Source organism: Mytilus galloprovincialis, chromosome 4, assembly GCF_965363235.1.
Source record: "Mytilus galloprovincialis chromosome 4, xbMytGall1.hap1.1, whole genome shotgun sequence".
In the NCBI taxonomy this organism is placed as follows: Eukaryota; Metazoa; Mollusca; class Bivalvia; order Mytilida; family Mytilidae; genus Mytilus; species Mytilus galloprovincialis.
This window is the reverse complement of record NC_134841.1, coordinates 65,198,887-65,223,331: the sequence shown is the minus strand read 5'-3', so window position 1 is coordinate 65,223,331 and position 24,445 is coordinate 65,198,887. Positions and strand designations below refer to the sequence as shown.

The 24,445-nt window shown below is 30.0% G+C and overlaps 1 protein-coding gene across 4 annotated transcripts in view; it reads left to right on the top strand.

The window, feature by feature from the left end:
• Window positions 1-24,445, top strand: part of LOC143072709 (unconventional myosin-Ie-like) — a 50,209-nt gene that overhangs the window by 4,736 nt on the left and 21,028 nt on the right. For all 4 annotated transcript variants that reach the window (XM_076247790.1, XM_076247793.1, XM_076247791.1 and 1 more), the window contains exons 2-11: window positions 333-458; window positions 8,018-8,107; window positions 9,538-9,632; window positions 14,553-14,640; window positions 17,182-17,271; window positions 17,996-18,073; window positions 19,917-20,001; window positions 20,597-20,700; window positions 21,957-22,089; window positions 23,491-23,687. In XM_076247790.1, coding sequence (XP_076103905.1) covers window positions 333-458; window positions 8,018-8,107; window positions 9,538-9,632; window positions 14,553-14,640; window positions 17,182-17,271; window positions 17,996-18,073; window positions 19,917-20,001; window positions 20,597-20,700; window positions 21,957-22,089; window positions 23,491-23,687 — 1,086 coding nt within the window. The remainder of the gene's footprint in view (window positions 1-332; window positions 459-8,017; window positions 8,108-9,537; window positions 9,633-14,552; window positions 14,641-17,181; window positions 17,272-17,995; window positions 18,074-19,916; window positions 20,002-20,596; window positions 20,701-21,956; window positions 22,090-23,490; window positions 23,688-24,445) is intronic.

Here is a 24,445-nt window from a genome sequence, read left to right as displayed (position 1 = left end):
CCTTCATTTAGCAAAACGCAACAAATTTTACCATATATGAATTTAAAAGATAGTAAATACTTTGAATTTTTAAAGTGGCAGCTAGGTTTAAATTTACAATACCAAATTACTTCAAAAATCAGGGCTCCAGCATTGACTTATGCCAAGTGATGTTCCTGAATATGAATAGATATCAAATTAAAGATACATGCATTTTACAATACGCTTTGAATTACATACATTTACATTTCTGTAATTATTTTAAAATCATGTTCACATTAAAATTTTTTAAATTTTTTGTTCAAACTAATTAAAACTGCTATTCCATCGGTTTGTTTATGTTTTGTTTTCAGCCATACCATTGGCAGAGTCACAATGTCAAGACCAGTGGTGTCGATGACATGGTTCTGCTACAGAAGATATCAGAACCAGCCATTGTGGAAAATCTCAAAAAGAGGTTTATGGAAGATGTCATTTATGTATCCTTTGAACAATAGAAAAAAAAAAAAAACTAATAAGGCTACATTTAAGAAATGATCAGTTAAGGTCAGATTTGTTTGCAATTTAATGATGTTCATAATCATATGGAATTTTCCAGTATAGAGGATCATAGGGTCATGAGATTATTAGCTTACATTTATATGGCTGACACCAAAATGTCTGAAAAGATTTAGGTATAACGGTGTGAATTTGAATAATAAAACATAAATAAAAGAACTAATCAATTGTGCAGCCAACAAGTTTGACTGGTAAATTAGCACATCTTTAAAAAAAGTAGAAAATACAAGAGTTAATTCCCTTCAACTCTTTATATCTTGGTTTGTGTTACTATCCTGTGAATGCAACTCCTTATGTCAAGTTGGTTTTCAGGGGGCGGATCCAGCCATTTTAAAAAGGGGGGGGGGGGTGTTCCAACCACATGTCCCCATTCAAATGCATTGATCGTCCAAAATAAAGGGGGTATTCTGGATCCGCCAATGGTTTTCATATGATTTGGCATAGGGAAATGATGTGCACTTGTTGCATTGGGTGTGTTGAATATATTTGTCTTTATAAAAAATTGCACAATAAATTGACATTAAAAAGAACTGCACATTTTCTTTTTCTTGGACATAAGATCTTCTGTCTAATGGTTATAATTTAATTGTTTTTCATCTTAACATTGACTATGTCAGAGGGTTCAACAATAAATACTGTAAATATTGAATGTCAAGCTACATTTTATTTCTTGTAAATACATGTACTTATTGTACTATTAAAGGGATAATTCGCGATTTTTCACTTTTCATCTTATTATGTTCATAATACCATAAAAAACATATTCACCAAGTTTTATTTTGATATGAAATCTAATAAAGAAGAAAATTGTGAATTATTAATTTTATTTCTTGAAGCTTCCTGACTTATGTGACGTAGTTTAAGTCTTTGATGCATGCCGGGAGTGAAAATATCTCATTTAAGTCTTGTTCGTTAACAATCTAATTACGCGATTTAAAGCGCATCGACGACTTTTGGTGTAGCTATTAACCAACGAAAAATAAGTGATAGCCATGCAACTTTTAAAATTAGATCGTGTGGATATTTTAAAACGAATTTTAATAATAAAATTAATTCATACATAGAACATTTTTATGATTTGTTTTGTACAAATACTTTAAACAAACATATGAAATTGACATGATCAATAGTGTATTAAAAATACATGTTTGTATTCTGACGTTTTTGCTTCATTACAGCAAACATTTTCACTTGCTTGTACGGTGGAAATAAAATGTGTATTGTTTTGTGACACCTAAAGAATGTTGAATGCGTAGGTTAACTCAAGGTAATTAAAAGATTAGCATTATGTAATTCTAATCCTTTGATCCTCATTCAGTGAAATCTAGGCGTCACGGTTCACTGGCATTCAGGTGTGAACAACATAATTGTAAACGGGACTCCGACAAAATTTCAGACACATTAATGTAAAAAAAAAAATTAAAATTAATTAACGGGAATAATAAGATCGCACAATAACTGGATAGCTGTTGTATATTTTTATATTTTGCATAAGATCACTTTTTAATGAATTATGACTTTTGATTACTTTAGTAACGATAAAACACTGAATTATTTTAATTGAAGAATTTATAAATAAAAATAGCCTTCTAAACACGAGTTTATGAACTAAAAATTGTACTATTTCAAATAAGGATCGGCAGCCTTAAATATTGTAAACAGATCATTAACAATTGCAATTATATATTTTAGTCCATCCAAAGTGATCTTTAATAACCTATTTAGAAATTAATGTGCTCATCAAAATATTTTAAATCTGACAACACATGAAGACTTCAGATATTTAAAAAGAAAAATGTTTAAAAAAATTGACAAGAAATTAAAGGATCTTATTGGAATGGAATCGACAAATTACGAACAGATATGCTTTTCAAGTGTGAAAAACATCGACAAAATTTATACATAATCGGGAATATGTCCTTCTTAAAATACTCTTCGTCTCACACCGTAACTATATATAATACTTTAGCTATTTGACCAACGATGTATAAAAAAAGACAACGAATTTAATGTCATCCTTCCCTATTTTTTAATGTAATTATAAGTCTGTTTCAACTGGCAAGAATACCACTAAAGCGGACAAGCAGTTTCTTTAAATTGCTGTCATTGAATATCTAGAGAGAAAATAAATCCCGAAATTGATTTGAAACTTTGATACTCTATAGTTTTCCCGGAAAATATTCACATCCCTCGGTATAAGTGTACTTCCAGTGGCGTATATATTACATGCATTTTGGAACAATTGTGACGAAGACGAATTTCGTCCTTTTTTCGAGAACAATCTAATTGAATTATAAATGTCCATAACTTCGATGAGCCAAATAAAGTTATATATCGACCTGTGTTTAAATCTCTTCTTCTTCTCCTTCTTCGTTTGGTATATAATACAATAATCTATCGACATTTGATGATTACTTACTGTTGGCATACGTGGACTTTTCATTTTACAAAACTTTTACCCCAATTTACGCAAAATATATTATTCTTTCTTATGTTCTATGTATAAATGTATATATTTTAATTTGCGCTATAGTTCCGTAACTTATAATCCAGGCGTATATACGAATGGTCGACAAGTGCGTACCTTTTTTTAAATCAATATATTTCTGGTATGTTCCAATCTGTCCTTCACCATTGACAACGAGTATATATTACATTTTACCAAATTTACTCTTGGATTTTTTTTTTATTTCATCAGATCTGTTGTTTTTTTTGGTATTATTTATATTTTTATAAATAATTTTCTTTTAACCAGAAATGTTATTCATAAACAAGCGTATATGTTTAGTAATGACTATATATTATATCACTTTCGGACACGCAAGATAGAGATGTATATTATACACCTAATAGTTCAAAATGGAAAGTTATAAGTTATCGGCCGTGTACACTTATCAATACACTAAGAAGTGAAACGATGCATGAATTTGCAAACTCGACAGGAAATCGCTTGAATACCTGGACGTGTCACCTCACACCCCCTACAATACCTTTGGGAGTAATACCTTTAGCCATGCGGGTGATCAGTGGAGCGAAGATCCTAATTTATTTGAATAAAGTTTATTACATAAAAGAATTATGAACTAATTAGATTGCCGAAAACAATTCAAGTTTCACGGAAGACTTATTTATGATTTGAAATTTTGACTTTTTCACTAATTCCTATATTATCAGTCTTAAAATAACAGATCATGGTTATTAAAAAAAAAAAGAAAATTTTCCGTATCAAGTTAACTAGTCGGATAAAACAACCGTACGATTGACGAGATATCGACACGCAATTACGACTACATCGGGTTACTGTAGTTCTGGTCCTTAGACATATCGCGACTGCAAATCGGACAAGGTGACAAAATGGCCGACCGGAGATAATTGATACTCTAAATTTAAAATCGATGGTGATCTCTTATCTAGCAGAATAAAACTTTAATACCTATGAATTTGAGCATTTTTATATAGAATAAACATAATATCAATTTTTGATTTTTTTGCGAAGTTTCCCTTTAAGGTTTATCAGTAATAAAATGTTATAAATATAAATAAATTAAAATACCGGTATGATGCACTTAAATTGCATTTATAAATAGAAGAAAGTGTAGATAAATTCTTGGTAAAAAAATGAATAAATTAAAATATGATGCAATATTATAGATAGAAGTATACATAAATAAATTCCCATAAAAATCCTAAATCCTTTAAGGGTCTTGTAGTTTATTATATATTTTATTTAGGTACTTATTTGTTTCATGTTTAGTAATACCCTTACAAGAAACATGTAAATCAACAATGTGTTAAGTCCTGTAACCTATGATAGATAGAGGATGATTCACATAACAGGATGTCTGCATTTAAATTCAATTATCTATCAGTTTTATTAAAAACACTTGTAGCCCATTAAAAATATCAGGTTTTCGATCTTATTTTCATCTGATATAAGTGTATATAGTTGTGAAAAAGATGACAGCCTCAAACACTCTACTTATACCTTTGTAATTTGGTTAAAGATATTATAATATATAGGAAAAATATGTCATATATCGGCTTAAATAAGATCTATAAATAAAAAGATGTGGTATGATGAGTGTCAATGAGACAACTCTCTTTCCAAGTCACAATGTATAAAATTTAAAAAAAAGTTCAAATTTTGTAATTTAATAACATTTCATGACTGTCGATTATAGAAATTGCATATATATACAAAACAATAGGTTGTAAAATGTAAAAAACTGATGAGGAATAAAATAAAAAGTTTCCTTGTGAAAAAAATAAAAAAATATTTTGCATCTAGACGAGTAAATGAGTAATTAATGGTATACTGATATTCTTAAAACCTTACTTGTTATGTCTGCTTGTGTTCTGTAAATCAGGTCTTGATAAGATCACATTGTTCTCTTGTAGCTACTCTAAGTTTTATTGTTTTTTTTGTACATTGTATGTGTCTGTAAAACAAATGAAAAACCAAGGAAATGCACTATTTACATTTAATGAGGGATACAAATGACTTATTTTGGTAGAGGTGCACTTATATTCTAGTTAAATTACCAATTTTCAATGACAGTAAGTTTGAAATCGTAGGGGTTTTTTGCTCTGTGTTGAAGGCCTTAATGTGACTTTTAAATGAAGAACAGCAATAAAAGCGTTGTTCCTTTTCTTTTTGTGTTTTTTGCTGTGCATGTATTGATTTTGTGTCGTGAGTAGATAATTCAATCAATGATGGATAACCTATATCGTTTCTTTTCTGTAACAATTTCTGTATGTATTGCTCCAATAATTTTGACTCCCTATTGACGAGGAGGGTTTTTTTGGGGGGGGGGATGGGGTAAAAATTTCCACAAATGTCAAATAGGACCATATACATGTATAAAATACCCTGATTTCTTCTTTTAACTAGAGGAATAGATGACTACATAATGGTCTGTAGTTCTGTAATGCAATGACATTAATTTGAAATAAAAATGTTCATTAGTTTCATCAGGTTTAAGGAAGTAAATAGTTTCTTTAGGTAGTTTTAAAGTACAATTTGTACTTGACAACAATAACTTGTGATATGCTTCAATTTACTTTCAATTGGGTACTTGAATACACAGCATGATTATGCAATTGAGATTTGCATTGATAAATAATTTGTGAAAGGTGTTGCCAGAAGTTTTATACAAATGAGGAAATAATGGAATTTAGGTTTTTTTTAAATTCCTGTTTGCAAAAAATCATATTTTTCACATTATTGTTTTTCTATTTATGGGTATTGATTTTAAACCAGATGGATCATAAGATTATGGGGGTCATTATGAATCATAATGGGTACATCACATTTCAACATATAGACATAATAATAGTTATGTGTTAAAAAATTATCAGTGCTAAAAGAAAATTTTATCTTTAGTAAATAAATATGCAAAGTCATGTCCAAATATAAAAGAATATAATGATAATTATGAATAGAAGCATCTGTTGAGTTCATTAGGGCGTATTGTATTTATAGGAGGAAATACACTAAATTTTAGAAATGAGTTCCTGTTTACAAAAATCCTATTGTTCATTTCAATGTTGTTGTTTCTAAATATGTATATTTAAACAAGGATGGTATCCAATGAAGCATAAAATAAATTAGTTTCTATGCACAATAAGTGCATGGTATATTTATATAATAATATACATGTATAGTAATGAGTTATGTATAAAGGTTTATATTTGTTTAAAATATTGACATGTAGATTTTAAATTGAGAGTACATGTATGTCTCTTTACGGAAATTGAAAATAAAAAGAAGTCAAGTTGAGCCCAAGTATAAAAAAAAGGTATGCTAGTAATAAAAAGAATTAGCTTTCAATTTCATACATGCTTTTGTAAATTGTTATTTTTTAAATCAAGCACCAACTTTGGGAATTTGAATATTTACATGAAATTATTAATTCTCTAAAAGACTATTCACAATTGAAGGTAAAGATTTATGACAATTTTGTAATAAGGTTACACCTTTCTTGACAAAGTTATAATCAGAGTGATTGCCCCTGGCACATTTGTCAGATAATTGTACATGTAAACACGTTAATATATAATCAAAACGCTTATTATTTCTTGAAGGTACAAATTTACTACATTTAGATTTAAGGAAATGATCAATTCCTTGCACCTGCACATTCTTAAAAATTCTTGAAAAGGTAAAGCAGTGCAGAATGATGATATACATATTGGAACACCTGAACTGACATGTACATAATATTTTGTATGATATCCATCTAGACTTGGATGGAGAGTTGTCTCATTGGCACTCAAACCACATCTTCTTATGTCTATTATTTATTACAGTTTTACAATGAAATTGTAAAAAGGGGATACAATAATACTAATAAATTATGTTAGTGAAAATTTGAAATCTCTTTCAATTTCAACAGAACTATGTATATCATTCTGTTTAGTTTTAAACCTGCCAGCTTGAAAAATCTTCATTTGAAGTGATGCTTATAGGTTGCATTTCTGTAAATATTGACAATGCAATTTCCCATAGGAACTCCTTTTACGGCTAAAACTGTACCACTTTTACTATGAAGTTTTGAAAAAAATCTTATCCTAGAATTGAATGTTCATATGCACCACAATTTTTTTCAAAGGTCAAAATATAGGGCTGTGCGGCATATTTTCAACGTTTATATGCCCTTAACTTCTCAGAGTTTAAACTAACACTAATTTTCTTTTCTACCCCTACCTCGAATGAAAGGTTACCACAGATTTCAATGTAAACAATATGCAGATGTTTATTTACTGGTAACATTGCCAAGTTATGTCTCTGTGAGATGCAACACAGAGAGAATTACTGGGAACTAGTATGTAAAAATTAATTTTCTATGAATATTCAAGTTCTCCCTAAAAGAGTGTTTTTAGAAACAAAGTGCAACCTGTAATGGCTGTAAATAGTTATCAAAGGGACCAGGATTATAATTTAGTATGCCAGACGCGCGTTTCGTCTACATAAGACTCATCGTTTTTTTGCATAATTTTGCATGAAAGAAAATTTCTTTAAATATTTTTTTAGGGGGTTAATATTCAACAGCATAGTGTATTGCACAAAAGCAAAAAAATTGATATAAATTCAAATCATATAACCAATTTTAAGTTCTTTGACTACAGTTATTCTGTGTTTAAAACCTATTATGTGTCAAAAGTTCAATTAGAATCCAAATTCAGACCTATATCAAGCGTGAATATTGTGACCATTTTGGCCCCAACTTTTCAGGGTTGGACTTCTGTGGTCGTATCCAACTGCATTCGGCGAAGCAATTTATTTTGATTTGAGTGCAGCTCATAAGTCTTCAGTAAACCAATACCAATTTGGCATATTTAATTGTAAGCTTGGTATCTTGAATGGCTTGTATATAATATTTATGATTTTACCAGCACATTTTCTCGAAGATGGGAACGTTTTATGGACAATCTTGATCCTATAGCAGCAAACAATGTTTTATCCTTAACCTTATACCAGACATATATAGGACCAGTGTTAGTCTCCGTAAATCCATTCAAACATATCAACATATTTACAGATAGAGAAGTTGAGCTTTACCAAGGAGCAGTAAGTATAGTAGAACATGTATTCCTATAGTGGTTTCTTTTTAAAAATTGCGGCTTTGATGAAGAGTTGTCTCATTGGTACTCATACCACATCTTCTTATATCTATAAAATAAATCAAATGGAGAAAGTTGTACATTTTATAAGTGGAATCTTAAATGCTGTGAACATGCATTGAAAAAAAAACCTCATACTGTCATGGCTGTTCTTCATTTCAATGTAAAATCTGCACCAATTTTATGTAAAGTTAAAGACTCCTTCTCACAGGTTTCAGTGCATTTTTTTAAAAGCCGTTCTGATGGCAATGTTTTTATCATGAGCATATCATACTATAGATATCATAATTGTTATAATTTGAAGAAACCTATGCAGAAACAGTTTAAAGTTGAAAATTATCAATAAATATACATTCATTATATTGTTTATTGTAAACAATTAAACTACTACATATCATGAGAAAATTACGTAATACTTCCATGTTCATAAATATAAATTTTTCAATTATATAATAATTGACCTTATATTCATTTACAGGGGTGATTAAACTGTTGTGTCATATATAGATACTGAATTATTGAAACAAATCACTTCAAATAAATTGTAAACCCTTTAATCTTTTTTTGTCAATATAACTTGGTATCATATATTGTGGGTTTTTTTTTAATTCTTTTGTTTATTGTCTAAGTGGATGAATATGGCGATGTCATTGTATTTTATCCTATTTTACAAGGTTCTTTTTAACTTATACACCAATCAACCATGACAGATGTAACAATGAATTTCGTAATGGCAAATTTTTATCAATATAAAGTGCCAAAATTTAACCTCTTATTTTGGGTAAAAACCAACAATAACTTTTGTACACTTACATATCCCAATTTATGGAATTTACCTACAAGTAAATTAAAATTTCAATTTGAAAATAAGTATGACTCTCTGACTGATGTCATATTTTTTCACATTTTAATCTACAACAATATAATTGTGTTTTTCTATTTTATCAATGTGCAAATAGAATAAATATCTTCTCTTTTGAAATAGTCAACACCTTAAAAACTACAAAATACATTTTGTAAGTCAAAATATTTTGATTTCTGCAGGACATAATGTAAACCTTCTTAAAAACATTTGGCAATATTGCTTTCAACAAATAACAAAATTCTTCAAAAAAAACCCGATCCTTCATCAGTTTGAAATGCACTTAACACCCTCCATATTCTTGTGGTAGTGAGCCTACCATGAGTAGGATATATCGTTGACCCAGTCCCCTGCTGGTTCTTTATTTTAATATATCTCTACTTTTACATAGTATTGGCTTCTTCTTTGCCAAGCATGTTTTATTTAGGAGTAGGAGTAAGGATTTTTCAGTTGTGAGTTACGGTAGAATAAATTATCATATGGATTGAAAAATTACTGAAATTTATTTTTTATAGGCTCAATATGAAAACCCTCCACACGTGTATGCCTTGGCAGATAACATGTACAGAAACATGCTTATTGATATGGAAAACCAGTGTGTCATCATCAGGTAAGCTATGGTACTTTATGACAAACCAGTGTGTTATCACCAGGTGAGCTGTTGAGCTAAATGGAGCAATTGTGTTGTCATATTTTATCTATTTTTATGATGCTGCTGCTAGGCGAAAAGGGGTTTAAAATGTTACCCTTGTCCATCTGGACATTCCAAAATTATTTTTTGTTCTCTTACTTAAGTTTGCTTAAACCAAATGATATGAAACTTAAACACAATGCTTATTACCATAAAACAAGACCAAGTTCAACTGAGAGTCATGGGCAAGAAAAAAATCGTTCAACTAAGCCACCTCTGTGCATATGTAGAAAAATTGTGTCTTCTCTTTTACTTACAAACAGAAGATATTTACATACTTCAGGACCCTGTGTGGTGGCTTCCATCAATTTGCCCATAAAATAGAAATGATTTTTAAAATAGTCATTGTTAATTGTTCAAAGTAATTTTAAAGGGAAAATATGCATACAAGTTTTAAATGTTACCATCAACAAAATAACAAGTCCATAATAACTTTGTCTATATTTGATTTGAAAGGTGGTAGAGCTGCAATGTAAGTGAAGATTTTTCATATACGACAAAAAGTTGATGTATTGGTTCATGATTGTTGTAAGATTTATATACACAGAAGTTTTACATGTGTAAATTGTAATGCAAGTTATATCATGTGCTTCATCAGATAGAAATTGACCTTTGGCAAATAAATTTGTGCAATTATCAATGCATCTGTTAGTTTGTTTTTGGTTGAAAAATTCTTTATTCAAAGTCTGTTATTGTTTAGAAATTGAGTTGATATAAGAACTCTAAAAAACAGACCACAGTTCATCTTTTAAACCGTTTTTGAATTTTCCAAAACCAATTAAAGTCTTATACATGTACATAAATACGTCCACTAAAAACTACGAACCCTAAAAAACAGACCACAGTTCTCTTATATTGTATTTGAATTTTCCAAAACCAATAAAAGTCTTATACATGTACATGTATACATCCACTTGCATAAGGTTGATATCTATTCGAAGTACCTCATATGTTCAGTGTTAGTCAAATTTTGTATACATAGGTTTTACATGTATGATATATATAACACATGAAATTAGGGTATATGTTCGGTGTTAATCAGATTTTGTATGTATACCAAGAAATATTATATAATATCTAACTCAGAGCTACCAGTTTATGTTCAATTTTGTCAGATTTTTTATATACAAATGTATCACTTATATGCATCATATTTTCATGTATGTTAAGTTTAAGGCACACATAAAAGTATTAATATTTTGTATACACATAGAAATGTTACAATTATGTTTACACATAGAATTAATACAGTTTTGTATACACAGAAGTATTACAATTTTTATCAAGCCTGCGACTTTTGTCGCAGAAAGCTCAACATAGGGATAATGATTTGGCGGTGGAGCTAGCTAACTTCTTAAAAGCTTTATATTTTAGAAGGTGGAAGACCTGGATGCTTCATACCTTGTATATAGATGCCTCATGTTACAAAGTTTCTGTCAGTCACATGCCCAATGTCCTTGACCTCATTTTCATGATTCAGTGACTACTTGAAAAAAAAGTTAAGATTTTTGTTATGTTTAATTCTCTCTTATTATAAGTAACAGAATAACTATATTTGGTATGTGCATACCTTGCAAGGTCCTCATGCCCGTCAGACAGATTTCACTTGACCTAGACCTCATTTCATGGATCAGTGAACAAGGTTAAGTTTTGGTGGTCAAGTCCATATCTCAGATACTATAAACAATAGGTCTAGTATATTCGGTGTATGAAAGGACTGTAAGGTGTACATGTACAACTGGCAGGTGTCATCTGACCTTAACCTCATTTTCATGGTTCAGTTGTCAAAGTTAAGTTTTTATACGACCGCAAAAATTTTAATTTTTTGGTCGTATATTGCTATCACGTTGCCGTCGTCGTCCTGCGTCGTCGTCGTGGTCGTCATCGTCGTCGTCGTCCGAATACTTTTAGTTTTCGCACTCTAACTTTAGTAAAAGTGAATAGAAATCAATGAAATTTTAACACAAGGTTTATGACCACAAAAGGAAGGTTGGGATTGATTTTGGGAGTTTTGGTCCCAACATTTTAGGAATTAGGGGCCAAAAAGGGCCCAAATAAGCATTTTCTTGGTTTTCGCACTATAACTTTAGTTTAAGTGAATAGAAATCTATGAAATTTTGACACAAGGTTTATGACCACAAAAGGACGGTTGGGATTGATTTTGGGAGTTTTGGTTCCAACAGTTTAGGAATTAAGGGCCAAAAAAGGGCCCAAATAAGCATTATTCTTGGTTTTCGCACAATAACTTTAGTATAAGTAAATAGAAATCAATGAAATTTAAACACAAGGTTAGGACCACAAAAGGAAGGTTGGGATTGATTTTTGGAGTTGAGGTCACAACAGTTTATGAATTAGGGGCCAAAAAGGGGCCCAAATAAGCAATATGTTTGGTTTTTGCACCATAACTTTAGTATAAGTAAATAGAAATCTATGAAATTTAAACACAAGGTTTATGACCATAAAAGGAAGGTTGGGTTTGATTTTGGGAGTTTTGGTCCCAACAGTTTAGGAATAAGGGGCGCAAAGGGTCCAAAATTGAACTTTGTGTGATTTCATCAAAAATTGAATAATTGGGGTTCTTTGATATGCCGAATCTAACTATGTATGTAGATTCTTAATTTTTGGTCCCGTTTTCAAATTGGTCTACATTAAGGTCCAAAGGGTCCAAAATTAAACTTAGTTTGATTTTAACAAAAATTGAATCCTTGGGGTTCTTTGATATGCTGAATTTAAAAATGTACTTAGATTTTTAATTATTGGCCTAGTTTTCAAGTTGGTCCAAAATTAAACTTTGTTTGATTTCATCAAAAATTGAATAAATGGGTTTTTTGATATGCCAAATCTAACTGTGTATGTAGATTCTTAATTTTTGGTCCAGTTTTCAAATTGGTCTACATTAAGGTCCAAAGGGTCCAAAATTAAACTAAGTTTGATTTTAACAAAAATTAAATTCTTGGGCTTATTTGATATGCTTTATCTAAACATGTACTTTGATTTTTGATTATGGGCCCAGTTTTCAAGTTGGTCCAAATCAGGATTCCATATCAAGTATTGTGCAATAGCAAGAAATTTTCAATTGCACAGTATTGCACAATAGCAAGAAATATCTAATTGCACAATATTGTGCAATAGCAATTAATTTTCAATTGGAGTTATTTTTCTTTGTATAGAATAGTAGTTGATAATATATGTTGGAAATTTGCCAGACATGACTATGATGTCATTTTCTATTTTTATTTGCCAATAACTTTATGTAAATAACTTCATTGGAAATTTGCCAATATAAAATGTTGCTGATGAAGCTTTTTTTCCTTATCTTATCTAAAATGTTTTTAGATAATGTATGTTGGACATTTGCCAGACATGACTATGATGTCATTTTCTATTTTCATTTGCCAATAACTTTATGTAAATAACTTCATTGGAAATTTGCCAATATAAAATGTTGCTGATGAAGTTTTTTTTATTGTTTTATACAATAAACAATGTATATTCACTTTTACTACCAACCAATCTTTACCATTCAGTGATAACAAGCACTTTATTTTACATTTTAATATTTTATGATGTATTTAAAAGAGTAGTTATTGTTGCAAACTCCATTAGAAATTTGAATTGATATCAGTTTTGGAAAAAGGGAAACGGGGATGTGAAAAAAAGGGGGGGGGTAAATTTTTCTCATTTCAGATTTCATGAATAAAAAGAAAATTTCTTCAAACATTTTTTTGAGAGGATTAATATTCAACAGCATAGTGAATTGCTCAAAGGCAAAAAAAATATTTTAAGTTCATTAGACCACATTTATTCTGTGTCAGAAACCTATGCTGTGTCAACTATTTAATTTTAGATTTAAATAAGTTTGAAGAAGAAATCTTTAATTGATTTGTAAAATCTTGACATTTGTTTTGTGTAAAAAAAAACCCTGTAATGTCAAAAATTTGATCACAATCCAAATTCAGAGCTGTATCACGCTTGAATGTTTTGTCCATACTTGCCCCAACTGTTCAGGGTTTGACCTCTGCGGTCGTATAAAGCTGCGCCCTGCGGAGCACCTGGTTTTAGTTATGGTCTTTTTTTCTAATACTATATGCAATCTAGAGGGCAACTATGTTTGGTGTATGGAAATAGTTTATAATGTACATGTCAGTCGAAAAGGTTTTATTTGTCCTTGACCTCATTTTCATGGTTCATTGCTCAGTGTTATTTTTTGTGCGTTTTGGTCTGTTTTTCCTAAACTATATATAAAAAGCAATAGGTAATCTATATTTGTTGAACGAAAGAATTGTTAGCTGTATATATCAGCCTTGCATGGGTTATCTGACCTTGACCTCATTTTCATGGTTCATTGGTCAACGTTTAGTTTTTCTCGGTTAATGTGAAGTTTATGTGACAGTTGTAATAAAGCTTTATATTTAGGACTATCAATATAATATCAATGATTATTAAAGAAGGTGAGACATTGCACTCTTGTGTATACACAGAAGTATTAAAATTTTTGTATACATGAAGCAGTAATATATTTTCATTCACAGAAAAGTATTACAACTTTTGTACACTCAGAGAAATATAAAAGTTTTGTATGCACATTGAAGTGTACAATTTTGTGTACACACAGAATTATATTAATTTTTATACATACAGAAACATTAGATAAGCACTTATGCAGTATTACCCAGATTTATTTTAGATAGAAATATTTCATTATTCATTGTATGATATATGTTAATCAAATTTTATATGATAAAATGGTCATTTGTTATTGCTGCATGTTATGTAGTAGTGAAGAGAAAAATAAAAATCATTAATTTTACATTTATTTTTGTACTTTGTTTGTTAAAGTGGAGAAAGTGGAGCAGGAAAGACAGTGGCTGCCAAGTTTATTATGGGCTTCATCACAAAAGTCTCTGGTGGAGGAACTAAAGTACAGGTTGGTAAAATGACCCAAGAATACATGCTGTAAATTATTCTGAAACTAGTAAATAAAGTCTTGACTACAGTAGATGCCAAAAACCACAGAAAACATGCTGTAAATCATTCTGAAACTAGTAAATAAAGTCTTGACTACAGTAGATTCCAAAAACCACAGAAAACATGCTGTAAATCATTCTGAAACTAGTAAATAAAGTCTTGACTACAGTAGATTCCAAAAACCACAGAAAACAGGCTGTAAAATGTTTTGAAATTGGTAAATAAAGTCTTGACTATATTAATGCCATAAAGCTAAAAAATGTTCTGGAATTAGTACATAAAGCCTTGGCTATGGTAGATGCCAAAACCACAGAAAGCTGTAAAATGTTTTGAAATTAGTAAATAGCAATTCTTGACAAAATCAGTGCCATCAACCAGAAAACATTCTCAAAAAAATTACTAAAATTATAGCAATACCAAAAAATAGACAATGTGCAAGTTTTTATTTTTACATTTTAGTTTTAGAAAGTGAATGAATACTACTTAGATTCACTGTATCATTGTTTTTAAAATGCAGTTAGAAAAATACACTTGTACAGACACTTAAAAACCAACTTGAGGAAACAATTGAGATGAAATTCAAGTTGTGATAGTCAAGTTGTATTGCTGTGTGATATTTAGATTAAAAACATACAGGATAATTAAATAAGTGTCTAGACGTTATATTATTAATGTCGAAAACAGTAGTATACTTTGAGAGATTTATTCTTAAAAGAATAATGGTACATGTAATATAAAACAAAAATTACTTTAATAGCGAATAATTGTGATATTTAAAAAATTGTCATTGGTATAAAATGCATTTATACGTAAATCAGTTGGTGTTGGATAAACAAGATATTTTTTAATATAGTGACAGAAGAAAAATATTGGACATTCTAAATTAGTTTAAAATGATGTAATTCTTATAAGTTTTATATTGATTAGACTTGGTTTCCTGTTTGAATTGTTTAACACTAGTCATTTTGGTGCCCTTTAATGCTTGCTGTTTAGTTTGAGCCAAGGCTCTGTGTAGGAGGCTGCACTTTGACCTATAATTATTAACCTTTTATACATTGTGACTTGGATGGAGAGTTGTCTCATTGGAACTCAAACCACATCTTCTTATTCCTGATAAAAAAAAACCTGGCCCAATATACTGTATTTTATTTACAAACACAATGAATTGAATGTAATTTACACTACATGTTTTATGTAACTAACAATTACTTATTAAATATTTTATTTGAATGTAGGCAATGGTGAGCTTTATAATAGTAAAAATATATATCTTGATAGTAAAACCTTGTCTTACTTATATGAAATGAAGTTTATTAATCTTCATTTGAATTATATTGATTTTCTTACATTTGAATGGGATAGTCTATTGATATAAAGGCTGTTTCAAACAGTAGCAATAAAGACAAGACATGTTTTTTTTCTGTTATAGCCAATTTCAATGAGTGTGTAGGCAAAGGTAATATCTTTGGATAGCTTGCTTGCTAGCTGAACCGTAAAGTCAATTTTAGGTTATTCAAACTACTCTCCTGTAATAGTATACTAGTCCAACATATAGTCAATTTATCTGTCCGTAGAACTAGGCTACTTCAAAAGGAGGGTAGTATACCTTACCTAACAATGACTTCACAGTTTAGCTAGCAAGCAAACTAACCAAGGATATTACCTTTATCTACACACTCGTTGAAATCAGGTGTAACATTATTAGAATGGTTAACATTTATATGATTTTGATTATGATTTGTCACACATATGCCAGTTTATTATCACAAGCTCACAGACAATTTATGAGCAAACAGATTATAGACCAAAATGTAGCATGTATATGTACCAATATTTCTTTTCCTTAAAGGGTTAAACCTTATTAGGAAGAAGTGTTTCTATTTTAAGTTGTAGGGACTTAATTTGTATTTTAAAGTCTTCCTGAAATGTAACAATCACTTAAAGTCTGCATTTAAATATATCTCTGAAAAAAATACAATGATGTTTATCTGTCTGGTCTTATCTACAACATAGTTACTGCATTTATCATATATCTGTGAAAATTAATTGATGAGTTTACTTAAATTCATATCTGTTATTTTTGTCCAACTCACATGGTGAGGCAACTTACATCTCAGCTGTAAAAATATCATCAACATTCATTTGTCTTTTAATGTCTCAAAGAACCTTAAAGGTAGCCAAGGAGAAATTTTGTTTTCTCTTTGAAAAGTTTCATTAGATAGTCTGCATCCTGTGTTTCTAAGATTTCTTAGTATTTTGCACTGTTGAGCGCAAGACATATTCATATTTTTAGTTCATGACAGTGAATGTTCTTTATATAACAATACATCTGAAAGTATGCAAATATCTATGAATTTTTCCACCATAGATTTTAATCCCTTGATTTACTTATAAGCTTTGTAATTCAAAATTTTAAATTTATCAATCTTTCTGCATTAACAAATTGATATGTATGCATTAATTTTATTTATATTGTTTCATTATAACATTTACATTGTAGAAAATAAAAGATGTAATTTTAGAATCAAATCCACTCTTGGAAGCCTTTGGAAATGCCAAAACTGTTAGAAACAATAATTCTAGTCGTTTTGTAAGTATTACATAGGCACCATTATATCTTCACCATATTATGTGTAAATTTCAATTTCATTTTATCGTTATCAATTTTTAAGCTTCATTGGCCTATTTTTGGGGCAACAAATTAATTTTTAGATTTCAGCCCTGTGATAAGTTTCTTTTTATGGCCCCGCAACAAAGTTGTTGGTGCCATATAGTTTACCCTTGACAGAAATTCCAAAATTCTGTAATTCCGTAATTCCGTCATTCCTCAACAAACCATTATACAGAGTTTTTTTCTAAACGCCTTCAGGTATAGGACTTTGAGAAATTGTTGAAAATCACAGTTATTCTGACTCTTTTTCTAAATGACTTCAGATATTGGGCTTATTTTTGGTATGTGATTTAACCATGATGAGTTACAGATCAAGTTATAGTCTCGTTCTGCTCCCCTAATTTTTTTTTTCTATACGCCTCCAGATTTCGACCTGATTTTTTATATGTGTGTCCACATTTGTTTATATTGAAATTGCAGATTTTTCAACTTTTTGGGATGGGGACATTCATGTCGCTTTGACACATCTAGTTTTTTATGTCCTTATCAAAACTAAAATAGGAACAATGGGATTTTTAATGCTCGTTGTAGTGTTTTAAATTATCGCCCTTGAAACATAAGTTAGGTTTTACTCCTATGGAACTAAGTTTTTAGTAATTCAAAAATGATTTTGTTCGTTTAATATAATATTTATATTCTACAGGGTAAATATGTAGAAATGCAGTTCAGTAGAGGTGGCGAGCCTGATGGTGGTAAAATCTCAAACTTTCTTTTAGAAAAGGTAAGTGTTATCTATACACCTTTATGAAATCATATTTTAGTTGTGTAACTCACTTGGCCTAATGCAGGTCATTTTTTATTTAAGATGAAAGTTTGAAGGTTTGTCAAACAAACTACAACACATACAACATAACTTATGAAACTGAAGCACAAATGATAGGGCTTGAATTTAATAGTGTGGTATATTCAACTTTTACTGGTTGGAAGTGAATGTAAATTAAGCAAAAATTGGATGCATTTTGATGCAATGACAATAGCAGCAACCAGGGTTTCCCCTGGGTCAATTATTTTTTTCGCCACTTCTTTCGCCAAAACAATATATTTTTTGCCACTTTATGATTAAGATAAACATATTTTTTGTTTAAAATTTTCCTTTTTTCCACCCCCACCTTAAGTAAGACGAGTTTGCCCCATTGTTGTCTATGATTTTTCTATAAGTCCTGGAATATAACAAAATTCTTAGACCATGTAGACATGTTTTGACCATCTAATACCAGAAAGATGAGTTCTTTTGGAAAGTTTCTTCAAAATAAAAATGTGTGCCCTTTCGTACTAAGAAGTGGTTTTACAACAAAACAAAAGTTTTTATCACTTGAAATTGATCCCTCATGTAAGGTGTAGTCATTACATTGAAGGGTTACTCTCATTCGAGGGGTTGTTCCCAACCTTTTGAATAGATTTCTTCATAACAACAGTTTTCTTTTCTAGACCATCATAAATGAAAAAGTTGAGAAGTAAAACTACGCTTGAAACACGTGTGTCACTGAAACGACTTTAAAGTACCCACTCAAATCAATTATATATGTCAAAGTTAAAGGATAAAGTTTTTAATTTGAGACTTTTCTTGCTTTTGAACATTTTTCGTCATAACAACTGTCAGTTTTATTTTCTGGACTATTAAAGTATCATTAAAAGAAGGACAGGAGACATCAAAATTTTGCTTCAAACATGTGCGTCGCAAAGTGTTAATAAAATCCTTTATATGACATTTGTCAGACGCCATTTAACCACATCATTTTGCCAGACAATAAAATCAACACCTTTATTAATTAGTCCTTTGTTGTGGATAGCAATAAAAGGCAATCAGCTGGTTATTGATTTTCTGTCAAAATCTTAACAAGTTCAAGGTGAATTCCGAGTATTGTCAGATCAGGCAAAGTCCGAGAAACCCGAAAAAAAGTAAATAAACAAGATGGATGAAAATAAATCGTTATATATATATTTCTGTCACCAAATTCTTTCGCCAATGACGAATTTTAATCGCCACAATTATTATTTTTTCACAAATTGCGAAAATGGCAACTGCCAGCGAAAACCCTGGCAGCTGGCAGCAACAATTTGAATGCATGAGATGCACATTTTGACAATTAATGTCTCTTCAGTGATGCTGGAGACTACAATATTTGAAATTGAAAAAAAAGTTTTCATTCGAATTTTTAATATGCAATTTATTACAAATAGGCATCTAAGAGCTTCTCATTGCCAATGTATATTGGTTCCTGGTTACAGAATTTCTACTGGAATATATGTATTTTTTCCTCTTGGAACAAATATTCTAAACCCTTGATTTTGTAAGGAACAAATTCTGCAATATTTTTCCAGTACAAATTAAATCCAAAATGTTTCTTTCATTTCCATCTATGGTCACTATTCATTTTCTCTTAGCTTCTAAAAGAAATACAATTTGACACTAATACCCTATTTCAATGAAGCAAAGATCTTATGGTGTATATCTAATGGAAAAGCCTTGTTTAACAAACTTTGATAAAAAAAAAATATGAAGATTATTTGCTTTATATCAACTTCACAGTCTTATTTAACAAATTTTTATTTTTCACTTTCAGTCAAGAGTGGTCAGTCAGAATTCAAATGAAAGAAACTTCCATATATTTTATCAATTGTTATTTGGAGCAGACGATCAAACAAAACGTAAGTAATAACTGATATGTGTATGACTTGTCAATTTGTCATATGGTTGAATTTACATTTATACCATATACTGATGAATTAGCTTCTGCAGAGATCAGTTTTTGTCGGTTGAGGAAATTTTTTTGTTGTTGTGGAAACTGGACATTGTGATTGAAACAAAATTCTACATGTATTAAAGACTATAAGAAGATTATATTTTGTTGAACAATAAAAAAATATCTTGATTCTTCTTAACCTATAAAATCAAAGATTCTCAAATTCTCAACTATAATTATGAATCAACACTATAATGTTGAATATTTTAATAGCCTATTGTATCTTTAACCTGTTGACTTTACAGTGCAGTGCCTGTTGAGCATATATAATGTTAGGAAAGATTTTGTAATTATCAAGAATAGGTATTTAAAAGTCAGAACACAGAAAAAAAGCTTGTTTGATGTTCAATAGAAAAAAATTGTATCATCAGCCTACAAACTGCAAAATTGGCAAGTGGTTTTGCTTCTTGCTCAGTAAAATCTGAGTAATGAAATGGCATGTGTTTTGACTTTTTGACTTACAAATGAAATCTGATTAAATTATTACCTATACTTTTCAGAGAATCTTGGTTTAACAACCCCAGACTATTACAACTATTTAAATCAGACTGGTACCTATAAAGTGGATGGCACAGATGATGTCCAAGAATTCAAAGACACTATGGTATGATAACATGAGCTCAATACATCCTCTTTAAACTTCCAATGTTTTTTCCCTATAATAATGAATGTGAGTCTTCATCATAACATTCTTATCTTGTCGAAAAAGCTCTGCAGCTTTAATCAGTCATTGTTTGAGCTGCATGCTTTTGTCAGTTGTTATAATGACAAATGATAGGGTCCCCTGCATGTATCAATTAAAATAGTGTCTTGGCAAAGATATCTATGGGCACTAGCAAAATACTGAGAAAAAGTTCTATGTTTTGAAAAAAGTTGGTCACTTACTTAAAGTAAATGCAGTAACTAAATTTGAAAGTTAGAATTATAAAATTGAAAAGTATGATGAGAAATTAAACCTCATCAAATAGCATACTTACTGCAATTATACAGCTGTCATTTATTATATTATTTTTTTTCAATATTGTGTTAAGCAATTAATCAGTGATTTGAAATTTAAGTTAAGAATGTGTCTGAATGATTGTAAGTTGCATTGAACAGTTTGAAATATAACGAATAAAATTGAGAATGGGAATGGTGAATATGTCAAAGAGACCACAACCAGACCAAAGAGCAGACAAACAGAGTCTTCAATGCAGCGAGAAAATCCTGCACTCAGAGGTGGTCCTCAGCTGGCCCCTGAATAAAATTGTGTACTAGTTCAGTGAAAATGGACATCGCACTTAACTCCAAAACTGTAAATGTACTAAAATAAAAAATAAAACATACAAAACTAACAAGGGCTAGAGACTCCTGTCTTGGGACAGGTACCAAAATGCGGCAGGGTTAAACATATTTTGTGAGATCTCAACACTCTCCCTTTACTCTAGCCAATGTAGAATAAAGAAACACATAGCAAAATGCTCAGTAACACTCAGTTTAAAAGACTATGTCAGAATAGGTAACAAAAGAAACTAAGCAAAATGACAATGATACATAAATGAATGAAGGACTACTAGCAGTTACTGACATGCCAGCTCCAGACCTCAACTAAACAGATTGAAAGATTTATGTATTGATTATATGAAAATCAAGTACAATCCCTCCCGTTAGGGGTTTAGTATTATACCATCATAAAATATATAAGAAGACTGTAACCAGTTCATGTAAGTATGCATGTTTCAGTATCTTAAATTAAAAAAAACAACATTTGCTGATGATTATCTTGTTTGACTTTTGACTCTCAAGATGACAAAAGACTGAACTTGCAATTTTAAGTTCAATGTAAAGAGTTGTTTGTCAAAACAATGTTTGTTATTTTAGAATGCCATGAAAGTTGTTGGCATACCACACGAAACCCATGACGAAATCCAGTCTTTGATAGCAGCTGTACTCCACATAGGAAACATACAATTTGCAGAGGATGGAAATTATGCAAAAGTTCATAACAGTGACTGTAAGTTGTACATTATACTGAATACTGTAAATTCAAAAAATGATCTGCATCCGGAAGAAATCCATCTTATGCAAATAAATACTGTAAATTCATCAAATATTGGGTGCATTTATTATTGTGATTTTGTCATTTTAGACTAAAATGCGATTTTCATGTTTGCGATATTGAGAAAAATTCTGTATAAATTCATATAAAAAAATTTCAAAATGCAAGTTTAAATTATTGTGATTTAACCCTGTCACATTTTTTCCAATAATAAAAACATCACAATAATTTCTGAATTTATAGTATATAATTCAACTTTGTCAGAATTGTCTCCCCTTACACATTCACATAATTTCAATCTTGTAAATGGAAACCATTGAAGAGGTGACACTGTGTCTAATTAGCAAATACCCAATTACAATCCAAATTCAGAGCCAGTTTAAGCTTAAATGTAGCGTCCATACTTGCTGAACTGTTCGGGGCTCAACCTCTGCAGAAAAATCTGGTTTTCTTTCACTCTGACAGCCTCTTGTCTGTTTATTAGATGATTTTAATAGAATAAGCAAGATATTCTTAATATAGTCAATATTATTACCCCTGAAAGACAGTATACTTCTATTACACTTTTTAACATAAAAAAGCTAAATGTATTTCACACTACATGTTGTTATATGTAACTAACAATTACTTATCAGGCAAATGTTTTATTTCAATGTAGGCAATGGTGAGCTTTATATTTAACATATATATTGCTAGTTAAACTTTGTCTTGCATTTATGATTATTGAAAATGATCATGAAATTTATCAACTTTTTTTGTATTGAAATTTATCATGAAATTTATTAAACTTCTTTGCATTGAAATTTATCATCATAAGATTTATTAAACTCTATTGTATATATATATATTCGTTATCTTCCATTTGGGGGATCAATTCTATAGATGAAGCTATTTTTGGACAGGTAGTGGCAAAGACAAGACATGGTTTTACTTTAAACATTATTTGATTGGTTTACATTTAAATGATTTTAATTATGATTTGTCACACATATGCCAGTTTATTATCATAAGATTACGGAAATATATGAACAAATGTAATACAGACCAAAATGTAGCATGTACAAATATTTCTCTTCCTTTAATTGTTAAACTTAATTAGATCTTTGGTGTGTCTCTGTTTTAAGTTGTTGAGACTTATTAAAGTAAGTTCATTATTTTGTAATACTGAAAATTCAAAAAAAAAATCTGCATCCGATAGAAATCCATCTTATGCAAATGAATATATAATTTAACTTTGTCAGAGTTGTCTCCCATTGCACATTCACATAAATGGAAACCATTGAAGGGATGACACCGTCTCGATTTAGTATTTGAAAACAGATTAATTTATTTATATATTTTTATTCAATTTTATAGTTTTAGAATATCCATCATATCTGTTAGGAATTGATCAGGAATTTCTAAATAAGAAAATCACTAGTCGAACAATGGACAGTAAGTGGGGAGGAAAGTCGGAAAAGACTGAGGTTACATTTAATGTGGAACAAGCTGAATTTGCTCGAGATGCTTTGTCAAAAGCTTTATATTCCAGATTATTTGACTATTTAGTGGATGTAAGTTGCTGACATTATAAGTTTGATATAACTGAATTTAGAGAAAAAATAACAATATCGATGATGCCGAAATGAAAATATTTTTCAGACAGCAACCAAATAATACATTTTTTATCATTGCCTTTCCCTTCTGACACTAAAGTTTATGGAAAATATTTAAGATATTGTGACAAACTTATATTCCTAAGGTACTCTATGGCTAAATGGTCATGATAAGAAGCTATCGGAAATCTATGATTCTATTGCCAAATACAATGTATTTGATACAATCATGGACAGGACCAGACACAGGATGGTCCTGATACTTAAAAACATATTTTATCTTATGGAAATGATGTAAAGTAGTAGTTAAGCAATGTTAATCATTCATGTTGAACTGGGTCTATTAATCAATAAAATACACACAACTTCATTTACACAACCATACTTGTAAAAATAGTTTTACTTACTATTTTATTTTATTTCATAATGTCAACCCCTGAAAAACGTATTGTTATAAAAAGAAAAATTGTTGATAAGATAATTTTTTGAAACTGATGTTATTCCTGCTGATAAAGTCAGTATCAAAAAACGAAAATGTAGTTATTCTTTATTGTTCATAGTATGTGCAACTTATGTGTCAGGGGATTAAGTATTAGTTAAGTAATTTCAAATATTACAAGTTGCTCTCAATTTCTAAATATGTGATTGGTAGCTTACCATGCAGTATTTGACTCAAATATGAAAATTTAATTTCTTTTGACTTTTGCAGCAAAGGA